Source organism: Lycorma delicatula, chromosome 3, assembly GCF_047948215.1.
Source record: "Lycorma delicatula isolate Av1 chromosome 3, ASM4794821v1, whole genome shotgun sequence".
NCBI classification, from domain to species: Eukaryota; Metazoa; Arthropoda; class Insecta; order Hemiptera; family Fulgoridae; genus Lycorma; species Lycorma delicatula.
The window spans coordinates 43,743,711-43,768,310 of NC_134457.1; the positions used below are offsets into that span (position 1 = coordinate 43,743,711).

At 28.4% G+C, this 24,600-nt stretch overlaps 1 protein-coding gene across 1 annotated transcript in view; it reads right to left on the reverse strand.

The window, feature by feature from the left end:
- Positions 1-9,920: 9,920 nt before the first annotated feature.
- Positions 9,921-24,600, reverse strand: part of LOC142321538 (uncharacterized) — a 39,442-nt gene continuing 24,762 nt past the window's right edge. The window contains exons 3-5 of the mRNA XM_075359700.1: positions 14,276-14,470; positions 10,985-11,119; positions 9,921-10,276 (exon numbers count right to left, since the gene is read on the reverse strand). Coding sequence (XP_075215815.1) covers positions 10,031-10,276; positions 10,985-11,119; positions 14,276-14,470 — 576 coding nt within the window. The 3' untranslated portion in view covers positions 9,921-10,030. The remainder of the gene's footprint in view (positions 10,277-10,984; positions 11,120-14,275; positions 14,471-24,600) is intronic.

The following is a 24,600-nucleotide window of genomic DNA, read 5'->3' on the forward strand; positions in this document are numbered from 1 at the left end:
TATTCTCCTTTTGATAGCTTTCTCAAGGTCTACAAACACAACATATACTCTTCTATTTTCTATATCTTTCACCAATAATTCGAAACAGTTCTATGGCAAGCCAAGTTCCAACTCCCCTTCTAAAGTCATATTGTTTTTCTGCAATATTTTCATCCAATTTATTGTACAAGCTCCTGTTCAGAATTCTTAATAAGACTTTTGCTGCATATGAAATTACACTAATAGTGTGGTATTCTTCACACTTTCTAGCATTAAATTTCTTTAATACTGGCACCATTACTGTATCCAGAAAGTCCACCTACCCTCATCATATATTTTATTGCACAGATCCAACAATAGAATTTCTCCATCTCTCCAAGAGCTTTAAACAACTCAATCGGCAATTCATCACATGCTCCAGCTTTTCCATTAGCTATTGCTTTCATGGCCGTACTTATTTCACATTTTATTATATTATAACCCTTGTGATCTTCATGAACTTTGTTCTCTTCTTCTATTCCTAGATCTACACCCCTTGGCCTACTATTCAGTGCATATAAATCCATGATGTAATCTTCCCATATCTTTTTCTCTTCATTCTTTTCAGTTACTATGTCTTCAATCTGATTCATTGTACAACTTCTACCATTTTGTTTGAATACCATTTCTGCACCTTCTTTGTACATAGACCATATCTCCCTCCTTTTTCTTGTTTTTCTTTTGCAGCACATTTTTCCTGTAACCACTTTTCTCTTGCTATCTCAGTTTTTCTTTTTAACTTTTTTTTTAAAATCTATTTGTTACATCCTGCTCCAATTCTACATTACCTGATCGATCCTGTTTAGGTCAAATGATTGGGGCCTCTACTGTATAATAAAAATTATACATGAAAAAGTAAATTAGTATTTATAAGTGTTTAATTATCAAATGTACAATGGAATGTTTAATCTATTATATGAAGGATAAAATGCAATATAATTTAGACATTTAAATAGATCACAGAATGGGAGAGTAACCAAAAATAAATTAAAATTGAAAATGGTAAAAGCAACCAAAAGTTAAGGCAAGAAAAAAGCGGATGGATGAGGTGTTGTTAAAAGGGTGTATGATTAAAATAAATTTTCTGATGAAAAAGTATGCAAGGACAGAAAATGTGTTGGAGGTTGTTGATCTGTACCCTAACTGAAAATTGACTGAATGTGGAAAAGGAAGAAGAATATAGTATATGATTAAAAATTTTTTTAATACAAAGCTAGTGTGGTTCTTTACCATTTAGGTATCGCTCTTGATTAATTGGTTAATTAAACCAAAATTTCTTAGTTAATTGAAATAAAATTGTAAATAAGAGTGCTCAAAAACCTTTTACAAATAAGTACAAAAATCTCAAACTAGATGTGTATTTCAATTGTTAAACAATCATCATCAAGAGATACATGGAAATTAATAAAGGTAAAAAAAGAATTTAAATGAATATAATAAATAATTTTTTAGTTGTGTTTCTTAAATATTGGTTTTAATGTTATTATAATGTACATTTTTTCATTTAAGTTTTGTTTTTTATATTTATTTTCATCTTTACTGATTCTCATATAATATTAATTTATTTTTTAAATTTCTATATTTAATATATCCAATTAATTATTGATAATGATGTGAATGATTTTATTATTATAAGAGAAATGATAACCTGTCTGAGGTTTGTACATAGACATCTCTGCATAAAATAAAATGCAGGTGGACTATCACCCCACCAAGAATGTTAAAATTTATTGAAGACCAACAATTGAAATACCCAAATATTTTATTATTACATAAATATCTTAAAATATGAACTGCTTATATAATTTGCCAAAAAATAGAAGAATTTTTCTTATTAAAATGGTAATTTAAAATTTAAAAAAAATCTATTTGTGCGTTTGTTACATCCTGCTCCAATTCTATATTACCTGATCCTGTTTAGGTCAGATGATTGGGCCTCTACTGTATAGTAAAAATCACAAAAGTAAATGAGTATTTATAAGTGTTTAATTATCAAATGTACAATGGAATGTTTAATCTATTATATTAAAAGTTAATTAACACCTATTACCACTAAATGTGTAAAATTAATTTCTATGACAACAGATACTGTTGCATCACCTTAGTTTATCATTCACCTAAATTAAAAGAGTATATCTGGTTTAAAAGTGGAGTCACATTTATTAGTATCGGCTTATAATATGGAACACTGAAGTGATTATCTTATCTCACTGTGCAGTTATTATCCTTCATAAATCACAATATCCTAATTACTTCAATCAATTACACCAAAATTTTTGTAATTTAAAATACCGTTTGTGATTCATACTTACACATAGTCAATAAATAAAATAAACACATGTATGAAATGTAAATGTAATATGTACAGATGGTCAGTACATGGATTAATAAAGCCAAGTCTGATAAAATTTCATGAGTTATTTTTAAAAACATGAAGGAAACAACACTGCACTACTAAACACTTGGCCAAACAATATTTTTTTCTTTAAGATAAACCAGTCCAAGAACACAATTTCCTGCAAAACTATGGCAGTTATATTAGATTATTATTTTTAACAAATATACTTAAGTCCTCCTTTATGTTATATATTAATCAATAGAATTATATTCACTCTAAACAATTTATACATACAGTAAAATCTTCTAATGTGACATCATCTCTGAATGACATGTATATTATTTTCAGGCAATTTTTTTTTATCCTTTATAAAGTGATTCACATGAATAATAATTTCTCAACATTACAACATGATCAGAACAACTGTAAAGCCTGTTTAAAAGAAAACTGAATCAAACATTCCAATTTATGAAATATTTTTTATCTGTATCTAAGATAAATTAGAATTTTAAATTATACATTGTGGTGCAGAAAAACAAGAAATTCTTTGAAGTGCATTGGCAGTCCTGGGGACATGACAGGTCTATGAGGCAGGTGTGAGTTTATTTAGAACCCCTAGCCATTTATTAATCATGAAGCAGTGCTTAGCCTTAAGAAAATGCTAAGCTTGTCATTATAGTTAAATATTTATTAACCTTAAAATATTCTCATCTAAAGTATAATATCACCTCTTGGCGTTTCCTCAAAACGTCACAAGTTTTCAAGATAGGCTGTCAAATCGCTGACTGGCACCCATAAGTATGAATTGTGTAGATTGATATTTAAAATATTAAACATGTTAACTTACCCTAGTGTTTATATTTAAGAATGTGCAATCTTTTCTAAAAAGAATAGTTACTTATTTTTAAAAAATAATATCTATTTGTACTAAAGCAGAATTGTTTTTGTATAACTCAACACAATGAGACAACTCGACACAGTTTTATGAGAATGTGTCTTATTATGCTTCCATAACCATTTTTAATAAATTACCAAACCATTTTAAAAAAAAAAAAATATTCCAAGCAATTTATTTAAAATATGCAAAAGTTTTTTTTTACAAAATGGTGTTATTTTTTTACAGTATGGTGTGTTGTTCACACAAGGTATCATAGGCCCTTAAGTTTTTGAAAATGAAGAAGGTATTGCAACCATTCAACACCTGATCAGTATGTTACCATGTAGAAAAATGTTTTATCATACAGACTGCAGAATTTAGCAGAAGATGAAATTGAAAACATTTTGTTTCAAGAGGACAGAGTTACATCAGGCACAGCCTGTTAGTCAATGGCAACTTTATCAAGATAGTTTATAATCAAATAATCTCACGACACTCCATATCATGTCTTCCAAGATGCGTCGACCTCTATGCAGAATTTCTATGCAGAGTTTCCAAAACAGACTGATAGAATAGGTAAGGGAAAATGGTCTACACTTAATGATGTGGTTTTAAAAAAAAACAATATATAAGTAATTCATTAATGACATAATATGTACCATATTTTTCATTAAAAAATTCATTTTCTAATTATTCTTCTGCAAATTTCCTGTTTTCCTGCATTACATTTTTACCAATGTGAAAATATAATACACAAATTATTAGCAATATGTTGCAAACAACAAAGATATTTCACTTTTAAGTTTAATAATGCTACCTATGTTATAATAATTATTTTTTATATTCGTCTGTGTAATTTAATTAATTTACCTGGTCATTTATTTATAAACTTAACATTTGATTTTTTTAATGTAATGAAATTATTTAAAACATTCTTAATTCTTATTTTATTTTGTTTGTATGAGGGATGTTTAAAAATAAAAAACTGAAAATTAATAAAAGGGTAAGAGAAATCATTTTTTCACCATTGCCTACTCATTCGATTCTTTTATGCAAAAGAAAAAACTAATGCTGAAATTCATTACTAATTTATTTCTCTTTATGAATATTTAAAATTTGGCTAATTGTGTTTTAAATTTAAGTTGGAAAGAAGTTTAGTTTATTATGAATGGAGTAGAAGGGCATCTCCTAATCATGATAGTCTTCTTAGATAAGAAGGAGCTATTTTTCTTTGACTTTCTGAATAAACAGACACCATAAATTAAAACTGAAAAATACTCTATGAACAAACACACAAACAAAAAAGTATATTAAGTAATACAAAACTAATGTATAAAGTACATTGATGCAAGGTACTGTTTACTATAAAATAACATCTCCTTCCTTCAAAAAGAAAGTTTTGGCTCATCTTTCTCACAGATTTCACTATCAATTTGTCACAAGTAACTAATAATTATTAGAAATAAATATTTGGTAGTCTGGTTTGGAGAAAGAAATTTTTATTATAAGGATTAGTCTATGAAACTTATTTTTGAACAATTCAATTTTTAAAAGTAATTAAGATATTAAAAAGATGAAAGTGTGCTGCTTATGGCTAAGTGTATTAGTAAGCTTAAAGGTTTGTAGCTCTTCTAATAGTAGGTGTAGACTGAATCTTGTTGGATAATCTTCATGCAGACAGAGTAATTATGTTAAAGATGAAGCATAAATATTTTGATAAATGAATGTATAACAAATAGATACTGAAATGACGAATAAAATTAATATATGCAGTTGAATGTTCTAAGTTATTAGTGATAAAATATAGTGTGTTTATAAAGTCACACAACCCAAAATGGATCCTAGACTTCTAAGTTTGTTGTTACAGGATCTGGCAAGGCAGATATTTTGCTGAGACTTTATTAGTCACGGTCAAAATGGTAGAGCATGTGACTCTTCAACTTTTGCTTGAGTCAGTAGTTTTGCATCAGTTTAACAAGCATCCCATCTTCACAATTTCAACATATATTTGTTGCTGAATATTATTTAATAACTTGAGTCTTATTTTGAATGCCAGAGTGTTTTTTATGGTTAGTTTTCCAATAGTACCAAATAAATCAACAATTTTTATTACAAAAACACTATTTGGAAAACATTATTCAGAAATTATTACAAATTTTGAAGCCTTGGTTGAAACTGAAGAGTGAAACAACTGGTATAATAAAACAGTTTACATGTCATACTGCCAATGTGACTATAGAGTTTTGTGAGTTTTTCTATCAATGTGTAACTTCCCTCCAAACTATGGACTCCATGGTCTCTGGATCTTCATTATCAGATTTTTATTTATGGGGGTCATCTGAAAGGTAGGCCTACTTTTTTTAAGAACAACCCACATATTTTGGATGAATCAAAAGAAAATATCAAAGATAGTACCTCTAACATAGTGCATCAACTAAGGAAAGTTTAACTGAACATAAAGAAATGAGTTGATACCTACACCAAAGTTCAAGGTAGACGGACATTTCGAACAATTATTGAAACATATAAATAGAAAAAGATTAAAAATATATTCTGCTTAGTTTTTTATATCATATTGAAATTACTTTTGTCGTTAAATATAGTTTGTTTTACATATGGGCCGCATCACTTTATGGAAACTCTGTGTTAAGTCAACAGAAACAATATAACAAGGCAACTGAAATGAAAAAATAGAGGCAGGCTACAACAAATTAGACTGTAACACAAAGATGAAATAAGAACTAACTTTAAACAGGTAAGAGAAGGAAAATATATAGAAGATATTAGATTAAATCATTTTTTACATAATGAAAAAAGCAGGAATCCTACAAAAATAATTCTTGAAATTAATCAAAGTATAATGAAAGTAAAAAATGCTTGAAAATATCATTTAACATTACATCCTTGATAAATAGCTCCCAGTATGGGGTAATGCTGGGTTTTACCTTGAATAGTTATAAGGAGTAAATTTACAAACAAAATTCACAATACGTTTCTCTGTATTACAAAACAAAATTTCATAAAATGATTAAGTATTCAAAACATTTAAAAAAAAATCACAGTATACAAATAATTGTAAAATAATATAATGAATTTGTAGAGCTTAAAAGTACATACTTAAAAATAAAAATTGAATTCACTTTTTTCATCATAACTTATATAAACTAATAAAAATAATCAATCTATGAATACATTTATATATATACACACACATGTAAATTCATGTTCATGCAGGTATCCACAGTAGCATAAATATACATTAAAAACTATGACACACACACACACACACACACACACACACACATATATATATATATATATATATATATATATATATATATATACGCACACACATTATGTGCATGTTTTGACATAAAACACACACCATAATTTCCTTCTATATTGATGTAAGAGTATTATAATGATAAATATTAACTACACCTTACATAATAATACACAGTTACTAAATAAACAGAGACCATTTCATTTATTTTTATCAAACAAAACACATTAATGGTTTATTCAATGATATAACTTAATGCAATTAATTAGATAATGGATTAATCTAATATGAATAATATTTCCTGAAGGTACAGGAACTATGCTGCAAAAGCAGCATGGAAAGGCAATATACTGGTTAATACAAAAGCAAAAGGCAATATCTCTTGTTATATACTTGTTTCAATGTTGGAACTACAAAAAATTATTCAATTTAAAACAGTATGAATTGTAAATTTACAGATAAAATATCATAAAGTATCATCATAGAACAAAAGTATCAGATCAAAAATACAATAAATATGGCAAATTAAAAACAGTTACATTAATCATTAATAATAAAATACAACCTGACTGTTTTTTTGTCTATAATTATATGCAACACAAACTGATTTACAGCTGCTTTATCTGTGCTATTGTTGTATAAAATTCAGTTTGTTCCTGGGCAATATTCTACAAATATATGTTTACATTGACACTATCAATCTTACATTTTTTATTAATGTATTTTTTGTTTAAAGCATTAGTTATTTCATTACTTAGCAGTATTCTTTCAGCATGTTTTATGAGATCTGTTCATAGTACACTCAAATTCTTAAATAGTGAAAAATATTATGGGTATATTATGCTTCCATTACCATTTTTAATGGATTACTGAAATATTTAAAAAATCTTTTAATTTTTTTACAAAAATATCATTACTCTACATATACCTTTTTAAAAAATGTTAATAAAAATTTCTTAAAAAATATCGATTTTCCGTTACTCTTGTTCAACATGTATTTAGATATGTGATCAAATAATTTTCATCAACACCTTCTAAGTAAATTACTTTGTAGTTATTTTTTACAATTAGTATCTTCATTTATTTAACATGATGATATTTCATATATTTATATTTTAAATAATTAGTACAGACTTTAATCACATCTACTTTTTTAATCTATATTAGTGTATTCTATGTTGCTACCCTGATCAATGTTTTTAGCATGGTTTATCCTTGGTCCATCTACATAAATATTGGGAAATTTCAAAAGGTCTGTTATTAAAATAAGACCTATTTTGAATTTGCCACCTATATATGGCATGTAAATTGAAGGAAGGTGCTTGCATAGCTCAGTTAATAATTAACAGTCATATGTTAGCAACAATAATTTAGTCACCTTTTAGTTAGTTGTTTATAGTGTTCATTAATAATGACTGCTACAACTCATGAACCTTCTTTCTTTTTTCCTGTTTAGCTTCCAGGAATTACCGTTCAGGTATTACTTCAGAGGATGATATGTATGAGTGTAAATGAAGTGTAGTCTTGTACAGGCTCAGTTCAACCATTCCTGAGATGTGTGGTTAATTGAAACCCAACCACCAAAGAACACCGGTATCCACGATCTAGTATTCAAATAAGTATAAAAGTAACTGCCTTTACTAGAAATTGAATGCTGGAACTCTCGATTTCTAAATCAGTTGATTTGGGAAGATGCATTCATCACCAGACCAACTTGGTGGTAGACTACTGTGAATGCCAATACATATTGCAAAATATTAAAAAAATTCTCAGAAGAGCTAAAAAACAACAAACAATGTGGGATGCTATCCTGCAGGATTTTGTTTTTTCATGACAAAATCCGACCACACATGGCAAATCAGTGAGGTGATAGGAAAATGCTTGTTGAAAAAACTTCAATCATCCATCCTACAGTCCTGACTTAGCTCCTAGTAATTATTTTATATTTTTGTTTACCTTAAACAGTGGTTTGCATAAGAAAGGTTTGACAATTATGACAAATTGAAAAATTATTGTTTATGTTTTGTTTAAGACACTGGCAGTGAAATTTCTTGAAAAGGGAATGAAGAAGCTAGTGAAATACTAAGAAAAATATGTTGAAATTAAAGGCAACTATGTAGAGATGTAGTAATTCAATATATGTAGACTGTTATGCATATGTAATAAACTTTGTTCATATTTTTCAATTTTATTTTTATTGTTAATAAATGGATCAAATGGGTCATTATGGATCTTATTGTTTATTTTAAAATGGATCTTATTCTAAAAACACGCCTCCTATTATTAAGTACTGATCAGAATAAAAAATTAATTAGTTAGTACAGCCATACTATCATATTGTCCAATTGGGTCCATAATGGTGTCTTTATTTATTAATTGCTAATAAATATTACATATTACAATAAGCATTCATTAGGATATAACTATATGCTCACATACAAGAAGAATATTGCTTTGTAACATTCATGAAAGATGATATTAATGAGCGAAAAATCGACATTAAATTTTTCTTAAAACTTCAGAAAAACATTTATGGAGAGTTGTGAAATAATCAAATGAATTCATAGTATAAACGCATAAGCCACATGCATTTTTATGAATTATTAAGGACAGTCATCAGTCAAGGATGACCTACATTCAGAATAACAATCTTTATTACCCGGTATACCCCCTACATCTTACATTGCTAAAAATTTGTTTTACAAATTCCAAACGTTCCCTGCCTGGCCTGCACAACAGGTATAATTAAAAACATACAAATAAAAAAAAAGTATGGGAACTTTTTGATCAGATCTCTTTTGCATACACTACTGTAGTTTTATTAAACAGCAAGAATTGTGAAAATTCATAGAATATGGGAGATATGAAAAAATTAATTGAATATAAAATTTATTATTCTTTATTTAAAAGGAAAAAAATTTCTGTAAGATTATAAAAAATAGATTGAAAAATTTTTTAACCTCAAATATATATTTCAATTATATTAAAAAATTAATTAAAATTATGCAGTAATAAATGATATCTCTATCAGACTATGTTTATTTTTAATTATGTCAATTAATAAACTTTTGAAAAGGTACTGCAAAAATAATGGCTGTTTACATAAATGTTAAATTGTAAAAATTAGCAATTAAGTAAATGATGTAAGGGAAAAAGAAGCATTTAATTAAAAAATAGTTGTAATTTGTCAAACTTATAATAAAAGTATACTAACTATTTCTTCTTATAGCTGGTTTAAAAAATAAAGGAATTTGCATAAGTCACTTTTCTAAATAGAAAACAAAATTTTATGATTTTACAGAGAAATAAGGGTAAAAAATTAAAATAAATATTTAAGAGAAAAACATATTAAATTTATATGTTTTAAAATATATTAAATCTAGTATGTCATTAAATCTTATTCAAGAACTTACTGTATTCAAAATAACATTGCAACTGTATATAAACATATGAGAGATCGCTTATGCTGGGAAATGATTTTTTTAAAGTACCTAGTGATTTCTAGTAGCAAGTATCACGCGACAAGGTGATAAGGGTCACATTGTTTAGAAGAACAAGGCTGTACATCATCAGGCCAATTGGACGGAGGCGGGGAAGGAGCAGAAAGTTGTGCAGGCAATGAAGTTCCTGCTCCTAGCTCTCTCCGTTCCTGCAGTGTCATTGAACTAGGATCTTCATCAACTGGACTATACTGACCACCATCACAGCGAGTTAGCAGTGATAAAAGTAATGCCTCCAGAGCACACACATATCCAAGGATCTGAAATTAATAAACACAATCATTTCACATCATAATTGTTATACATTCTTACACCTGTATTTAAATGTTATAATATTCATAAAGTTAAGGCACAAATTATGAGGAAAACTTTCTAATACAGGGTTTTAATTTAAAAGCAATTCATTTTCAAGATCAAGATGGATAACATATAATAGTTAGCATTTGGTAATAAAAAGATATAAATATTATTACTAAAATCTTGTGAAAAACCTTTTAGGAAATCATAACAACTTGGAACTACTGTAAAATTGTGGATGAATTGTTAGAATTACAGAAAGATATACAGTGTATATGTTTCTAAAAGTTATTTTTTGGACTCCAATTGGATTTCTTTCCAAACAATGTTTCTATCAACATATCATTGCCTTGGAAAAGCGGTGCCAGGAACAGTGGAATGCAAGAATGCTTGCTGATTACTGTTGAATTCTGAAGATGCTAAATGCAGACGAAAAATAACTGTTTTAGGTTAGATAAGTCTATAAAACAGCAATGCAATGCAAGCAATATTAACTAGCCACATTTTTGAATATTGAGATTTAAAAAATTTTTATTTATGAATTAACTGTTTCAATAACATTTACACTTTAAACTAACATTTTGAAGATACCTTATTAAATACATTTTATATTAAATTTATTATCTATAAATTAAAACCAGAAAATTTAATAAATTTTTTTAAATACCTACACCAGTTACTAAAAGCTGATCACGTGTCCACTTGGGCACCCATGAATATGTTTCTGCGTAAGCATGTAGTAGATGTAGCACAAGTGATGAACTTACCAGGTACAATACACTCATACTAACATAAAAGAATGCGTTCTAAAAAAAAAGAAAATAATATCTAAATAGTTTTACTTAATTTAACTAACATACAGAGTTCAATCTACAAGTGCATTAATATGTAAATAATACATAAAGTACTGTACAAAATAGTTATTAAACAATCTATTAGATTTTTTTTTATCAGATAGTCAACACTGTTTTTGTAAATGATTAAAATTTTCTCTCTGTATCACAGATTAACAGATTAAAAAAACATTCATGAGTCAAGGACTGGCTTATAATTAATTACACTGGGCTACATGATTTTCAGAATAGTTATATTAATGAGTGTTTTATGAAGAATTTTTATACTAAATCAGAAATTGTAATCAAAAATGGTCTATCATCACATTTTTGAGATATCTTAGTTTAATGATCCCCATTATGTCACTTTTGATGCATAATAGAAATGATCTGTTATCTTGTGCATTATTATAAATGGATCTGATATGACTAAGGATGCAACTAATGCCAGATTAGATAAAAGCTGTAATAAATATATGGCATCATCCTAGCCAAAATTTAACTAATGAGTCATCCTAGAATAATATCTTTCTCTTTGAAAATATTCAGTCTCTCAGTGCAGCTAAAGCCAATGATGGTTAAACTTGTAATTGGTATGTGTTAAATCACAGAAATTGAGTTAGTTTTTCTTAATCAGTTTCAGTTTATTTTCATAAGTTAATCAAGTATCAAAATAGTGATTGTTTTTCTTTTTTAATTCTAAGTCAGCTTATATTTTCATAAATGGCAAACTATTCATGTAAAAAAATTTACCAAATTTTTTCATTATATCTGTGGTGAGTTCAATACAAACCGTTAGCATAGGCCAATTTCAAAATTGATGTAACTGCTTATGGGCTTCATTTCAATTGTCCATTGGGAGATCAAGATAAATTTTGGCACTTCATATATTATGTATAAATATTATGTTAAGCTCATGGAACAGTTACAAGGGGGGAAAAAGTACCATTTGCCTTTTGCTATACTTATAGTTTTGTGTAGAAAATTGTTTAAATTACACTAAAAAATTATTCTTATCCCCTTACTCGCCAAACTTAGGACTATATTCTGCCTCAAATATGAAGTGCTTGAAAGAGTGAAATTTTTTGTAAAATGTTGAAATTACTGCTGAAATAACTGTCTATTTTGAAGCCTTAGATAAATCATAGTAAGAATGGGATTGAAAAACTTAAGCATTATTGGACTATGGATAAAATTGAAATGCTGTGAAATAAAAAATATTGTGTCTTCTTTATATTTTATATTTTTTATATTTATAAAAAAAGTCAAACAATCCCAACATAATTATTTATTAACAGCATTACTACATTATTTTATAAATTCTGAGTATTAAGATGACAAACAAAATAATGAGGTTATGAATCTGTGGCAGTAAAAATTAGTGTGTAAATTGTTTTTTAATAAGACATCACAGATTTTTAATTAGTAACTAAATTAACTCACTTTACTGATAAATATATTTAATCTATGTGTGTGTTTCTGCATATATACATAATTATTTACAATAAACTTGTCTAAACAAGTTATTGTAAACAATAATTTGTTTACAATAAATCCTAAAAATTTTAGGAATCTAGTTTTAAGTGTGCAAATTTCATATACTTAAACAAATATAGTAATAAATAATATTTTAAATAAATTGAGATAAGTTCTTTACTAATAAAGAACTAAAGAGTTCTTTAGTTGTTTCTAAAAAAAATTTTCCACTTTTATTCAACAATTAAATTTATCTGTAACTAAAAAATTTAAAAAATGCAACATTTACATCTCTTAAGTGTTGTTGAAATTGGTAAAATTTTCTTAAGTTACAAAATCTCAAGTGTTTTCCTGTATTCATTTACTGAATTTATTGCCAGGTGTTGTATACTTTAGAATAGAAATGAAACTTGAGCTCAGACTATAACATTAAATTTAGATGCTCAACTATTTGAGCAATTAAAAATATTGGGCTTGGACAGCAAGATTAAAACAGTTTGGAAGGGTGATAGATGACCTTGACTGTTCATATAAAACTTTTGATTTAACAAAGACAATCCGGTAATTTGCAGTCTAAAGGTTTCTGGATTAAAACAGACACATGGTGTGCAAATAAAACTCCTTTTTTGGACTTAAAGTTATCAAAACATCAATCTCAATCTGCCTTAAAATAAGAAAATCTCATTTTTACAGAACTAAATAATTTAGAGAATCTATCGCATGAATTTAATCACTAATACTCTATCAATATCCAGTATTCATTTTTGTTTTGTGTATTTGAACACAAAACATTTACTGCTTAAAAATATATTTACAGGTTAATTACCTCTAGTGATCTAACTAAATGTTTCATAATGTTAAAAGGTTACTTTCACCGGCCTCTCTGGCACGAGTGGTAGCGTCTCAGCCTTTCATCTGGAGGTCCCAGGTTTGAATTCCGGTCAAGCATGGCAATTTCACATTCAACAAAAACTGTCATTCATCTCATCCTCTGAAGTAATACCTAATGGTGGTCCCGGAAGTAAAAAAAAAGGTTACTTCCAAATGCCACAGAATTTAAAGGATAGGTGAGATTATTACTCCTTTAGTACCTGTTCTCAGATAGCTCTAATTTCTGGAGGAAAACCAGAAATTCTTGTTCTTGTTGTTACATATATTTAAATTAATCAATTCAAATTTTTGGTTAGTAATAAACTGTTATAATACTAAATAAAAAATACCACACTCCTTTAAACAAATCTGGGCAGGCATTAATGTTTACTGACCTAGGAGGCTTTAAACTTTATTCTCTGAATATGGTTGTTTGTCTTGTGCTACATTTCATTTTCAGGTAGATTATCCTTTTTTCAACACTTTTGCTTATTCTTGATCTCTTCTATCCCATTTTTGATTCTACAAATGTGAATCACACCCTTTGGGATAGGGTCAATGACAAAAAAGCTGAAATCTGTACAACCTATACATTGACTGATGGGGACTGTCAGAGTTAATCTGGGAATTCTGTTTCGTGTTCAGTGGTTCTGCAGTCAGTGTAATGACTTTAGTGCTTATATGAAAAGCAAGAACCTTATATTCTCCAAAAATACACAATGTCGCATAATAAATAATTAAAAAAAAGGAAGTATACTAATATTTGTAATGAATATTACTTACTAGTTTTCCCCAGTTGAATGGGAAGAGATAGACGACATGGGAGATGTCAAGGAAGAGAAATAAACAAGTAATTAAGAGACTAAAGATGGTTACAAACATCATTAAACGAATTCGTCCCAACAGAGGCAGCATAAACAGTCCAACCTTCACTGTTCCAGATGTGCAGAGACATGCCAGACATGCCATCGATGAAATCTACCAATAGAACAAAAAATAATAAAAAACAGATCAGATTTAGAGGAATACATCAAATTAATAAACCATTTTATAAAACCTTATCAACTACATAAAATTAGTTAAATGAAATTAATTTATTCAATTTAAATATGTCACACTTCATTATAACATTTGTTAGAAGAAAAAAAAAAGTGTCTAAAAAAAAGCTAATTCCTGTCTACAGGAGATTTGAAGATAATATTTTTTGGTGTCCTTCATTCACTGAAAAGCAAAGTACAGTATTAAATTGATTTTACAGCATTTTTTTTTTTGTGATTGTGATGGAGTTTCAACCAAACTTATTTCCTGATTTTTATGAAACTTTGCAATAAGGATCCTAGTCATAAGATGGAACAATATACGTGTCATGATTTTCTGTAACAATTTCCAGTTTTAAATGATATTCTATTCTTTAGATTTTGCTGTCTTTGTGGCTATGTTTTAATAATCTGATATTGTTTTCCTACTACTGTATTGTAATGTGTTTCTCAGCACCCTATTAAACACTTAATCTTATGTTAGTTGATAAATTGATTATTTTTTTATTCTTTTATTCTCAGACTTCTGATTTACAAAAAAAAAATCTAATTGATATTGATAATGTCCACTGTCCTTAGAATCGGTGCTTATGAACTGTTAATATAGTGCAATTTATTTTTGCCAATGGATAGATCTTCTACTACCAACAATTCTGTTTTAAACTTTATTTCAATTTTCAATTAATTTCATTAGAGCACAATTTTTTAAATTCAGTACAAATTGGGCAAAATCTACTGTTAACAGTGATTTTGTGTAAAAGTCTGAGAATAAAAGTATTTTTATTTAATAGTAGCATAAGTATCTGGTTTCACCTGGGTGGGAATTTTATGCCAACTAATGCCTTCTCATGGAAGAGGGAAATAATATTCACACAAAAAGAAGTATTAGACTAAATAATAGAAACAAAATACAATCCTGAACAACTATGACAACCAACAGATAATTTTATAAGAATTAAAAATATGTTTCCTACTAAAATGTTTCAAACATCTTGCCCTTACATTTTTTTTCACTTGACATTTTTGTAAAATGAATTCAGTGCAAGTAAATCATGAAAAAACTGTTACAGTAAAAAAAGAAAAAAGTATGCACATGGTATTATTTATTTTAAAAGATAGAACATATTTGAAAAATTATCTTTTGATGCTAGTTTCATTAAATCTGATGCTTTAATGATCAATAATAATTCATTTTCTAAAATAATTTTGTTAATTATAAGGGCATCAGATTTTCATAAATGAAGGGTGCCTGAAGGGCCCAGATCTTTATGAAACCTAAGATTTTTTTTAATTGATTCCAAAAATAGAAGTTTAGAAAAAGAATGGCTTTGACAGGCTGTACCGGCGCTGCAACAAGAGTATAAATAGGGAAGGGTTCTATGCAGAGGGCTGATGTGAGTAAATTCGTTTACTCTTTAAATCTATATTTTTATTTAATTTAGTTTCTATTTTTAATATTAATTTGTTACAAGGCATACATAAATATATTTTTATATTACACCTATTTGTGCATTTTATCTTATTTAAAGATGACCTAAAGTAACAAATATTGTTTTAAAATCATACTAACTTATGATGCAGTTTAAAAGGTGTGAAATGTAAATTTTAAAACTGCAAAAAATACTGTGGTTGATTAGAAAATATTAAAGGTAAATAATATTGAATAATACTAAAACAAATTCAGGGTCATTATATAACTGTGTTGACAAGTTGATAAAGTAGATGAAAAATGTGAGACGAGTTGGGATTCAATTAATAAAGGCTTATACGGTTGTATAAATAAATGAAATATTAACATCACGGCTATTCCATAATTAATTTCTTACTTATCAAGTAAGTAAATAATAATAAAAATTTAAAAAAAAAATCCACTTTGAATCTACATTACTTCTCCATAAAGCTGCCACTCTAAGGTTCTTAACATTACTGTGAAGGTAGCTTTTGTTGACTCATAAAAGAAATCAATCACCTGATATATTATAATTACATAATGATATATATAATTACTGATACCGTATCCATGAACTCCTGGTCAGTTTAAAAAATAGTGTGAATTAACCATACCATCATCTTGATAAGAGATGGTAACTGCCTGGGAACAACTGAGAGCTACAGGTTGATAGTCAAAAATCTTCCACTTGAACTGCTCAAATAAAACCTTTGTAAAAATTTTAAATTAGGCTATGTAAAAGAAAAATACTCTTTTATTAACATCCTACACTGTCTATTTTGGACTGAATTCTTAAACCCTTCAACATTTTTCAATACACTTCTCACATTATTGTAGTCCCAGATTACATAAACACTATAATTAAAATTCCCGAGCAGTACCAAAATACTAAAGTCATCAATTTTTGTTCAACAGTGCTTAGTTAGAATTTATTTGGTTTGTAAGAAGATTAAGAAATCTGTTACTGTTTAGACAGTTTTTAAACTTAATATACTCATGAAACTGATTGATGTCTTGTCTTGAGTCATAATTATGAAGTTACTAATGTCCTTTTTTTAGTGTTCAAGTAATTTCAAAATTCTAGTCAATTTTTTAAACATTAATTTTTCTACATATTGCTTATTTTTTCCTGCATATTTATTACTTTTGACGGGATCTTTGCTTCATCAGAAAGTTTTATGAACATTAAATAAAAACATAAGCAAAGTTTTGAAAAATATATAAGGGATATGTACTATATAAAATGATGATAAATTACAATATACTATAAAGGGAAAGTATTCAAATTTGAACGTCAGGGTTTTTGCAGATATTAACTCCTCTAGCAAATAAAAGCACATTTTAAAAATGAAAAATTCCAGAAGGATGATGGCCTTCTTGATGTCTCTAGGTTTGTTTTTGCTTGATGTCTCTAGACTGGATGGACCAGTCATTTAATTTTAGTCACAATCAGTCAAGAGGACAAGAAGAGGACCTTATGTGTAAGTTTCATTCAAGGATAGCTTGAATGAAACTTACATTATGATTTCATCTAGTATTAACTAGATGATTTCATTATATTAATAAGTCACTTTGGTTTTGTTTCATTTAGGAGTGGGGGATAAGCCTAATTTTTTTCTTACCATTAATTATTTTTTTTATTATCTTCGCGTAGAATCAAAATTTTATTCAAAGAGTAGAATAATTTTTTTAATATTATTCTTTACTTGTATACTTCTATTCGTATATTATACTTCTATTAGTTTTCTCTAAGTAGTAGTCTGTAAAGGGCAAAGCCCTAAGCCAGTTGAGTTAAGCAATTCTTTGCTGATTTTTTAAAAACATTCTGATTATGTTTTAATTTAATCTCCACAAAATGTTTGGTTGGGGCATAACTGGGACAAATACTAAACTTAGAGGAAAGTTTATCTTTTTGATATTTATATTCTGCTGCTAGAATGTAATCGGCTAAGCTTTTCATTTATTAATAATTTCTTTCCTTACTTGAGAAATTAAAATATGCTTCTTTAGTTTTTTATATAATATTATTCCAAAATTATATTTGTCACTATAGTATCTAACGAATTCTGATATAGAATAATTTAACAGTATTATTTGCAATATGTAAAAATACAGCACTAATGAAGGTATTCTATTTACTATAATATAAGTAATAAATAACAATCATGACAAAAATAGTTGCAAACTTACTACTACTAATCTGACAAACAACTCATCTACTCACATCTGATTTGCTACTCCTCTTCACATGCATAACGGTCACAAAAACCTAATAAAACTATTAAATTAAGTTATAATGAAGTATAATAATAAAACAATGTTTTACTGTGACTTAACAATGAAATATAAGTTCAAAAATCCAAAAGATAGCACTGCCGATAAACAAGCTATATTTGAAGTACTTAGACTGGCCACAATCTTGGAAAATTAACAGTTCATAATTTTTATTTTCACCATGGTTCAGTTAATACAGAAATACTGATTTTTGAGTTGTCAGTTTCCAAGGTGGTGGCTGAAATATTGCTGACAGAATTTGTATTTTGATGACATCTTGTTAGCTTGTTTAATCTTTAACAATTTTCAAAATTTTGTGCTAATCAGCATGAAATAAAAATATTTTCAAGCCAGAAAATATTTTTATACACAAAAAACATAGTATTGGAAATATCAAATTATATTCCATAATACATGCTTATTTGGCATAAATGATGAATTCTCTGAAAGGGATGTTCAGTCATAAAAAATATTAATAATCTTAAAAAAGATCTATGCAGAAATAATAATGTATAAGATTGATCAACAAAATCCAAGAGATGACAAATCACCAAACACTATTGCACAAGAAAAAACCAACATGTATATATAAACTTTTTACAATAATATACATTTGTTTATAAATATATAAATTATCTTATGTAAAAATATAATTAAAAAAATAAATATTAAATGTTTGCTTAAATTAAAAATTGATTAACAACTTACCCAAATGCTTGTAAATTATCTTGGATGCTAGTCTTAATTATTATTCAATAAAAAACAGAGGTAAGTGCAATTCATTACTTTCACTAAAGAAATATCCTAGGCAACAAAAGTAATGTAGATGAGCTTTTTTCAAGAAAAAGTTTTTTTTTTCTTTTGTTTACTGTACCTTGAAACACTATGTATCTTAGTTTCCACATCAGATTCCTTCTGTCCTTTGCTTTATAAACTCTACTTTGCCATGACTTTGGTGGTTTTGTCTTATTTTTCCATAAGGCACCCAATCCCATAATTAAACAGGGCACTCTGGTCCTCGCTTATCACCTCATATGCATCCATATCACTTCCCATTTTCATTCTTCCTTTGACAACCTCATTTTTAATGTGATCACAATGATATAATCAAGCTCAGAAAATCCATTTTTACAACTAAAAAACATTTCTTAATTTTTTCAACTTAGCTTTCATACTAAGAAATGTATATCATTATTAACTACATCACATAATCTTAATAATCTGGTCCCTTTTTTTTAAACTAATGAAAAAATAAAGCAGTTAACCTTCTTCCTATCATAATTTTCTCACCCATATCTTTCTGACTTCATACCTTTTCATGCAAAAACCAGAAACTTTCACTCCTCTAATAGTATCATATATTTTTCTACAAGGAGATTTGTCTTTACATACCTATAAACAAATATTTTGTTTTTTAAAATTTACTCTGAGACCCTATTTTTGGTCTCAAACCCTAATATCCCATTTTTCGAAGCTATATTCGGAGATTGCATAAAAATGCTTATCAATATCATACACAGCTACTTATTACACATTCTTTGAGAATCTAATTTATATAAAATTTAAACAAAACAACAACAAACAAGAACCCTACCCAATCCCCTTTGATATAAACAATTATACAGAAATCCTAAATTCACAACTTACCAATGATTTTACCCGTATAAAAATAGTTTATAACTTAAACAGATACTTTATTTAAATTAATCTTTTTTAATAGTTCTAATATACACAACTGGTTTTGAATTTTACTTTATTTTATACAATTGGAAAGGGATTTATTGACCTTATGGTTATTAAAAAAACAGTTTGAAATGTTATTTTCTACAATAATATGATGGATCATTTTGTTTCCTATAAATTTTTCTAATTTACTGAAAAGGGCAAACATTTCATTTTCAGTTAATTTTAACCATTATAAATTGTGATCTAAATTTAAAATTAAATTAAATTGGGTTATGTAAATTTGTGAATTCATTTTATATTAAACTATTGTGTTATATGGATTTTTTATACGTCGACGGACGATGTATTTGTTAAAACAAAAAAGTTAAATTAATAGCAGATTCATTTGTTATTAAATTCTTTCTTAAAATAGAATTTTAGGAAACATGATATAATGCTGGAAAAATGTACTAACGTTTTCTATGCAAAGAGAGTTACGTTTGTGTGAATACATATACTCACACAGCCTTGGACAATTGGGAGAAATAGTGGTGGGGTTAGACCTGTGACACCATCAGAAAGCGTCAGTTATATGCGTGATTTCGTCTTGGCAAGTTGTATGTAGCAAGTATATCTAAAAAAAAACTGATCATGAAGTTTTACAAACCATGAATTATAAAAAATACAGGTATGAGAATTTTAAATAAAAGGCCACTCCATAAGAAATATTCTTGGATCTACTAAAAGATTTCATACTTGTAGATTAATTTTTTTAAAGAAAATAATTTAAAAATATTATTATTAAAATTGTAACATGTTAAAACAGCAAAATTATGTGTAAAATAATAATTAAAACTAATTTTGGATTGGCCAATTCTTTAGTATCATATGTATTAGCAATATATTTTGTTAATTTTTGATGTGTACAAGTAGTTATGCAATAGCGGTTCTACGAACAAACCTAAGTAGACAAGTTGTGGGACTTTTGAGTCAAATGTGTTTATTAACATTTTCTTTATTTTTATAAGTAGTATGTATCATTTATGGCTGTTAGTAATATTTTTTCATGTAATGAGTTTTTGTAAAGTTTGTGAGAACAACATATGCAGCATAGTCCTAGTACATTATTTCGCAAATCCCAACTATAGTAAGTACATTTTTTGTGTTATTAAATTTGATGTTTTTAAAAAAGATTACAATATTTTATAAGATAACGGACCTGAAGCTTACATAATTTAAATAGTAATGGATTGATTTATAAAACAGAACCATATAAGAAATGAACTGATATGTTCTCACAATCATTATTTTTGGTATGAAAGTCACTAAAAATTTCACATTGTCAATTTACACAATTCCCACATTTAATTACCAGTTATTAAGCCTATTGATATCCTTGCGACTGAGCGCCAAGTACGCTATGATGCCAAGAAGGTTATTTACCTATTTACCTCTGGGCACATAAAAGAAATAGATGCAAAGGTTTCCACTTATGGCAGGTCAGGTATACTGAATCATCCAATGGCCATTACACACATGGTATTTTTTCTGATGTGAGAAGTAAACAGGTTGTTAGGTGGATTTCCTCCAATTGGCATTGCAGTTTCTTTCTGGACATGCTTTTTGAGATAGGTTGTTCAGATTTGATTTGATTAATTCAAGATTGTCTTAATTATTATTCAATAAAAAATATTGGTAAGTGATTCATATCACACTCGAGTGTAGGGCCATTGACAAGGTACACCATGTCTTATACACCTCCCCCAGGCACGAAGCTAAACATACCAAAGTAGTTAGCTGGTGAGGATCAATTGTGGTTTTACTCTGCAAGTTAATTGGAAAACTGAAAGGGAATGGAACATAGTTGCTGGCTTTGTTAGATTCTTAATCCTGTGGAGAATGGCTGAAGGTGTCTGATGCTGTTATAGATAAGAGTAGCAACCCAAGATGGCTAAGGGCCCATGGGTGCTTAATCTGCCAAGACAGGCATTTTGGCATTGAGCCCCGGTTAGACGAGATATTCATTCGTTGTTGAGTGAAGAGTTGAAGATGAGTGAAGAGTTCTGTGATGGAGGTGCAGTGTGGGAGGGTGTAGGCATTGACCTCACAACCGAAAGCAGACCAGAGCAGAGATTGGATATGTTTTCATTAGAAGCTTATTAAATTTGTGAATATGTTTCTTGATTTTTAAGTAAATGAGGAGGACTTTGAGTAAATTGAATTGTAGGGAAAAATTGCTACTGTTGCAATCAGCACTTGTTTTGTTGGTATGAGGATAGTAATTTTGTTGTTTAAAGACTCAATCAAGTAATGATCTGAGTGCATAGTCTAACTGAAGTTAGATACTGGAAAAGTTTCTATGTGAAACCTTCGTTGTTAGAGGAAGGCACTAGGATCCTGCTTCTACAAATTGGTTAATGAAGCATACTTGAGGTAATGTGGGGGAAAAGACAATAATTCTATCTTGGTGAAATGGGTAAATAAGAAACAACATAGCAGGTACAGACATACCATACCCTAGTATACTCTTTCCCTAAGAAGAATTATTCCTACCATCAATAAATGCTTCTTGGCACTTTCCATGGTTTGATAAAAGTAATTAAGTACAGTCAAACAATAAGTATTCATCAAGTAAACTATAATTTCTTTGCTAAAAACTTAATGCTGTCCTAAAAATTATAACTGTATATCAATACCAGGCGGAGATATAAATAATTCTTTTTGAGTTGATCTTTGAATTTAATGTTTTTTATAATAGTGAAAAACAAAAGCTTAAATGTATGCCTGCAACAAACATGTTTGGTATAGGACCTTGGTAATAAGTAGATCCTTGAATAAACAGAATTTAACTGTAACTGAATCAGTTCTGGTGACACAAATAATTTTTTTTTTTTTTTATTATAAAATCTTTCTTTAAGTTAAATTTGTAACTTAACTTCTTCATCTGCATGTCAAATTAAACCAACTAATTAACACATGGATACTTCCTGTTGTAGCTTGAATGCTGATATGAAAATGTACCCACTTAAAAGTATTTTATCATTAAAATTCTAAACATATTTAGATTTATTCTGAATGATTAAAGGGTTACTCATTAGGTATGGATTTCTTCATCTAGTAGGTAGTTATACTTATTACAGTAGATTGTCTTTTCTCTCCATCCACCACTTATCCTTGATATCTTTTCCACAGTTAAGAGTTAATTAAATAGAAGCTTGACCTGCTTGATCTTCTGTGTTAAAGATGCTGGGATGTTGATGACACAGCCTGTGTATACTTAATTTTACCTGGTAGTAGAGGCCTATGGACTAACTCAGCAGTCATCCTACCCTATCCAAGCCTAAGTCTGAAGTGTATATCAGATAAAACCAATTTTTACTGATAAATATCTTAGCCCCAGACTGGGTTTTTTGTGCACTCATGAAAAAAGATCCATGTTCTTAGGACTTTCTCTTTCTGTGTAGCCTCCAGAACCACCGTAAAGGTATTACTTCAGAGGATGATATGTATGAATGTAAATGAAGTGTAGTCTTGTGCAGTCTCAGGTTGACTGTTACTGAGATGTGTGGTTACCCAATCACCAAAGAACACCACTATCCATGATCTAGTATTCAAATCTGTATAAAAGCAACTGCCTTTACTAGGATTTGAACCTTAGAACTCGTGACCTTGAAATCAGCTGATTTGTGATGTTTTCACTAGACCAACCCAGTGGGTTATGTTCTTAGGACTAATTTGGTAAGATCTAACCCAACCAACACCCACAATACATCAGTAGAAAATAAGAAATCAAGTTATAGTAAAGGGTCTGCAAAAAACATGACAAATAACAAAAACATGGAATAGTTTAAGTACTCCTTCTTATCAGAAGGAATCTAGGCCCGAGGCATTTTATGTAAAAATCTAACCTATACGTGGAATTGTGTAGTTCCATCTGAACTATGAAACATTTGACCAGGTACCCATTGAAAAGCAAATATAATATTATTAACTAATAATTAAATATTCAAATTATTCAAGACTTTTTACTAATAGTAATAAACCAAAAGCAAAAATATATGCACACAAAAACCATCAGATCACCAGAGAAAATTTAAAAATTACAGATGAAAAGTTTAATCACTATATAGAATCAAATCAAAAATTGTTATGGTATATCAAATTTGGAAAATTTTACAATTATCTTATGATTGTCAATAGACTGGCATATTTAGAAAAGATTCTACAATTACAAGTACAAGGGGTGACTAAAATGTAATGTACAGTCACCAAAACTGGTGAGTACAGAGGGTGTGAAATAGGTTCAAATTTTAACTTCACAAGAGCCTCAGAAGCTGCATACAATGTGTTGGCCAAGCATTATTGTATTGCAGAATTATCAGCTCTGTGAATTGTCAAACCTGACACGCTAAAACATCTTAATAGACATTAAGGTGTTTTAGCATGTGCTTTTCATAGTCACAGGAACTGATTGACCACTGCAAGGTTCATCTTCGTTTTACCAACTTATGATCCACAAAATTTTAGTTTTACTGAAGCACTGTCAAGTGCTTCACCATAAATGGCTTTTAGATGACAATGAATGTCACTAACATTCACTTTTCCTGTTCTAAAAATTCAATCACTGCATGTTGTTTAAGATGCATTGACTCAGTAGGCGTACTTTACTTTAACAATGGTAA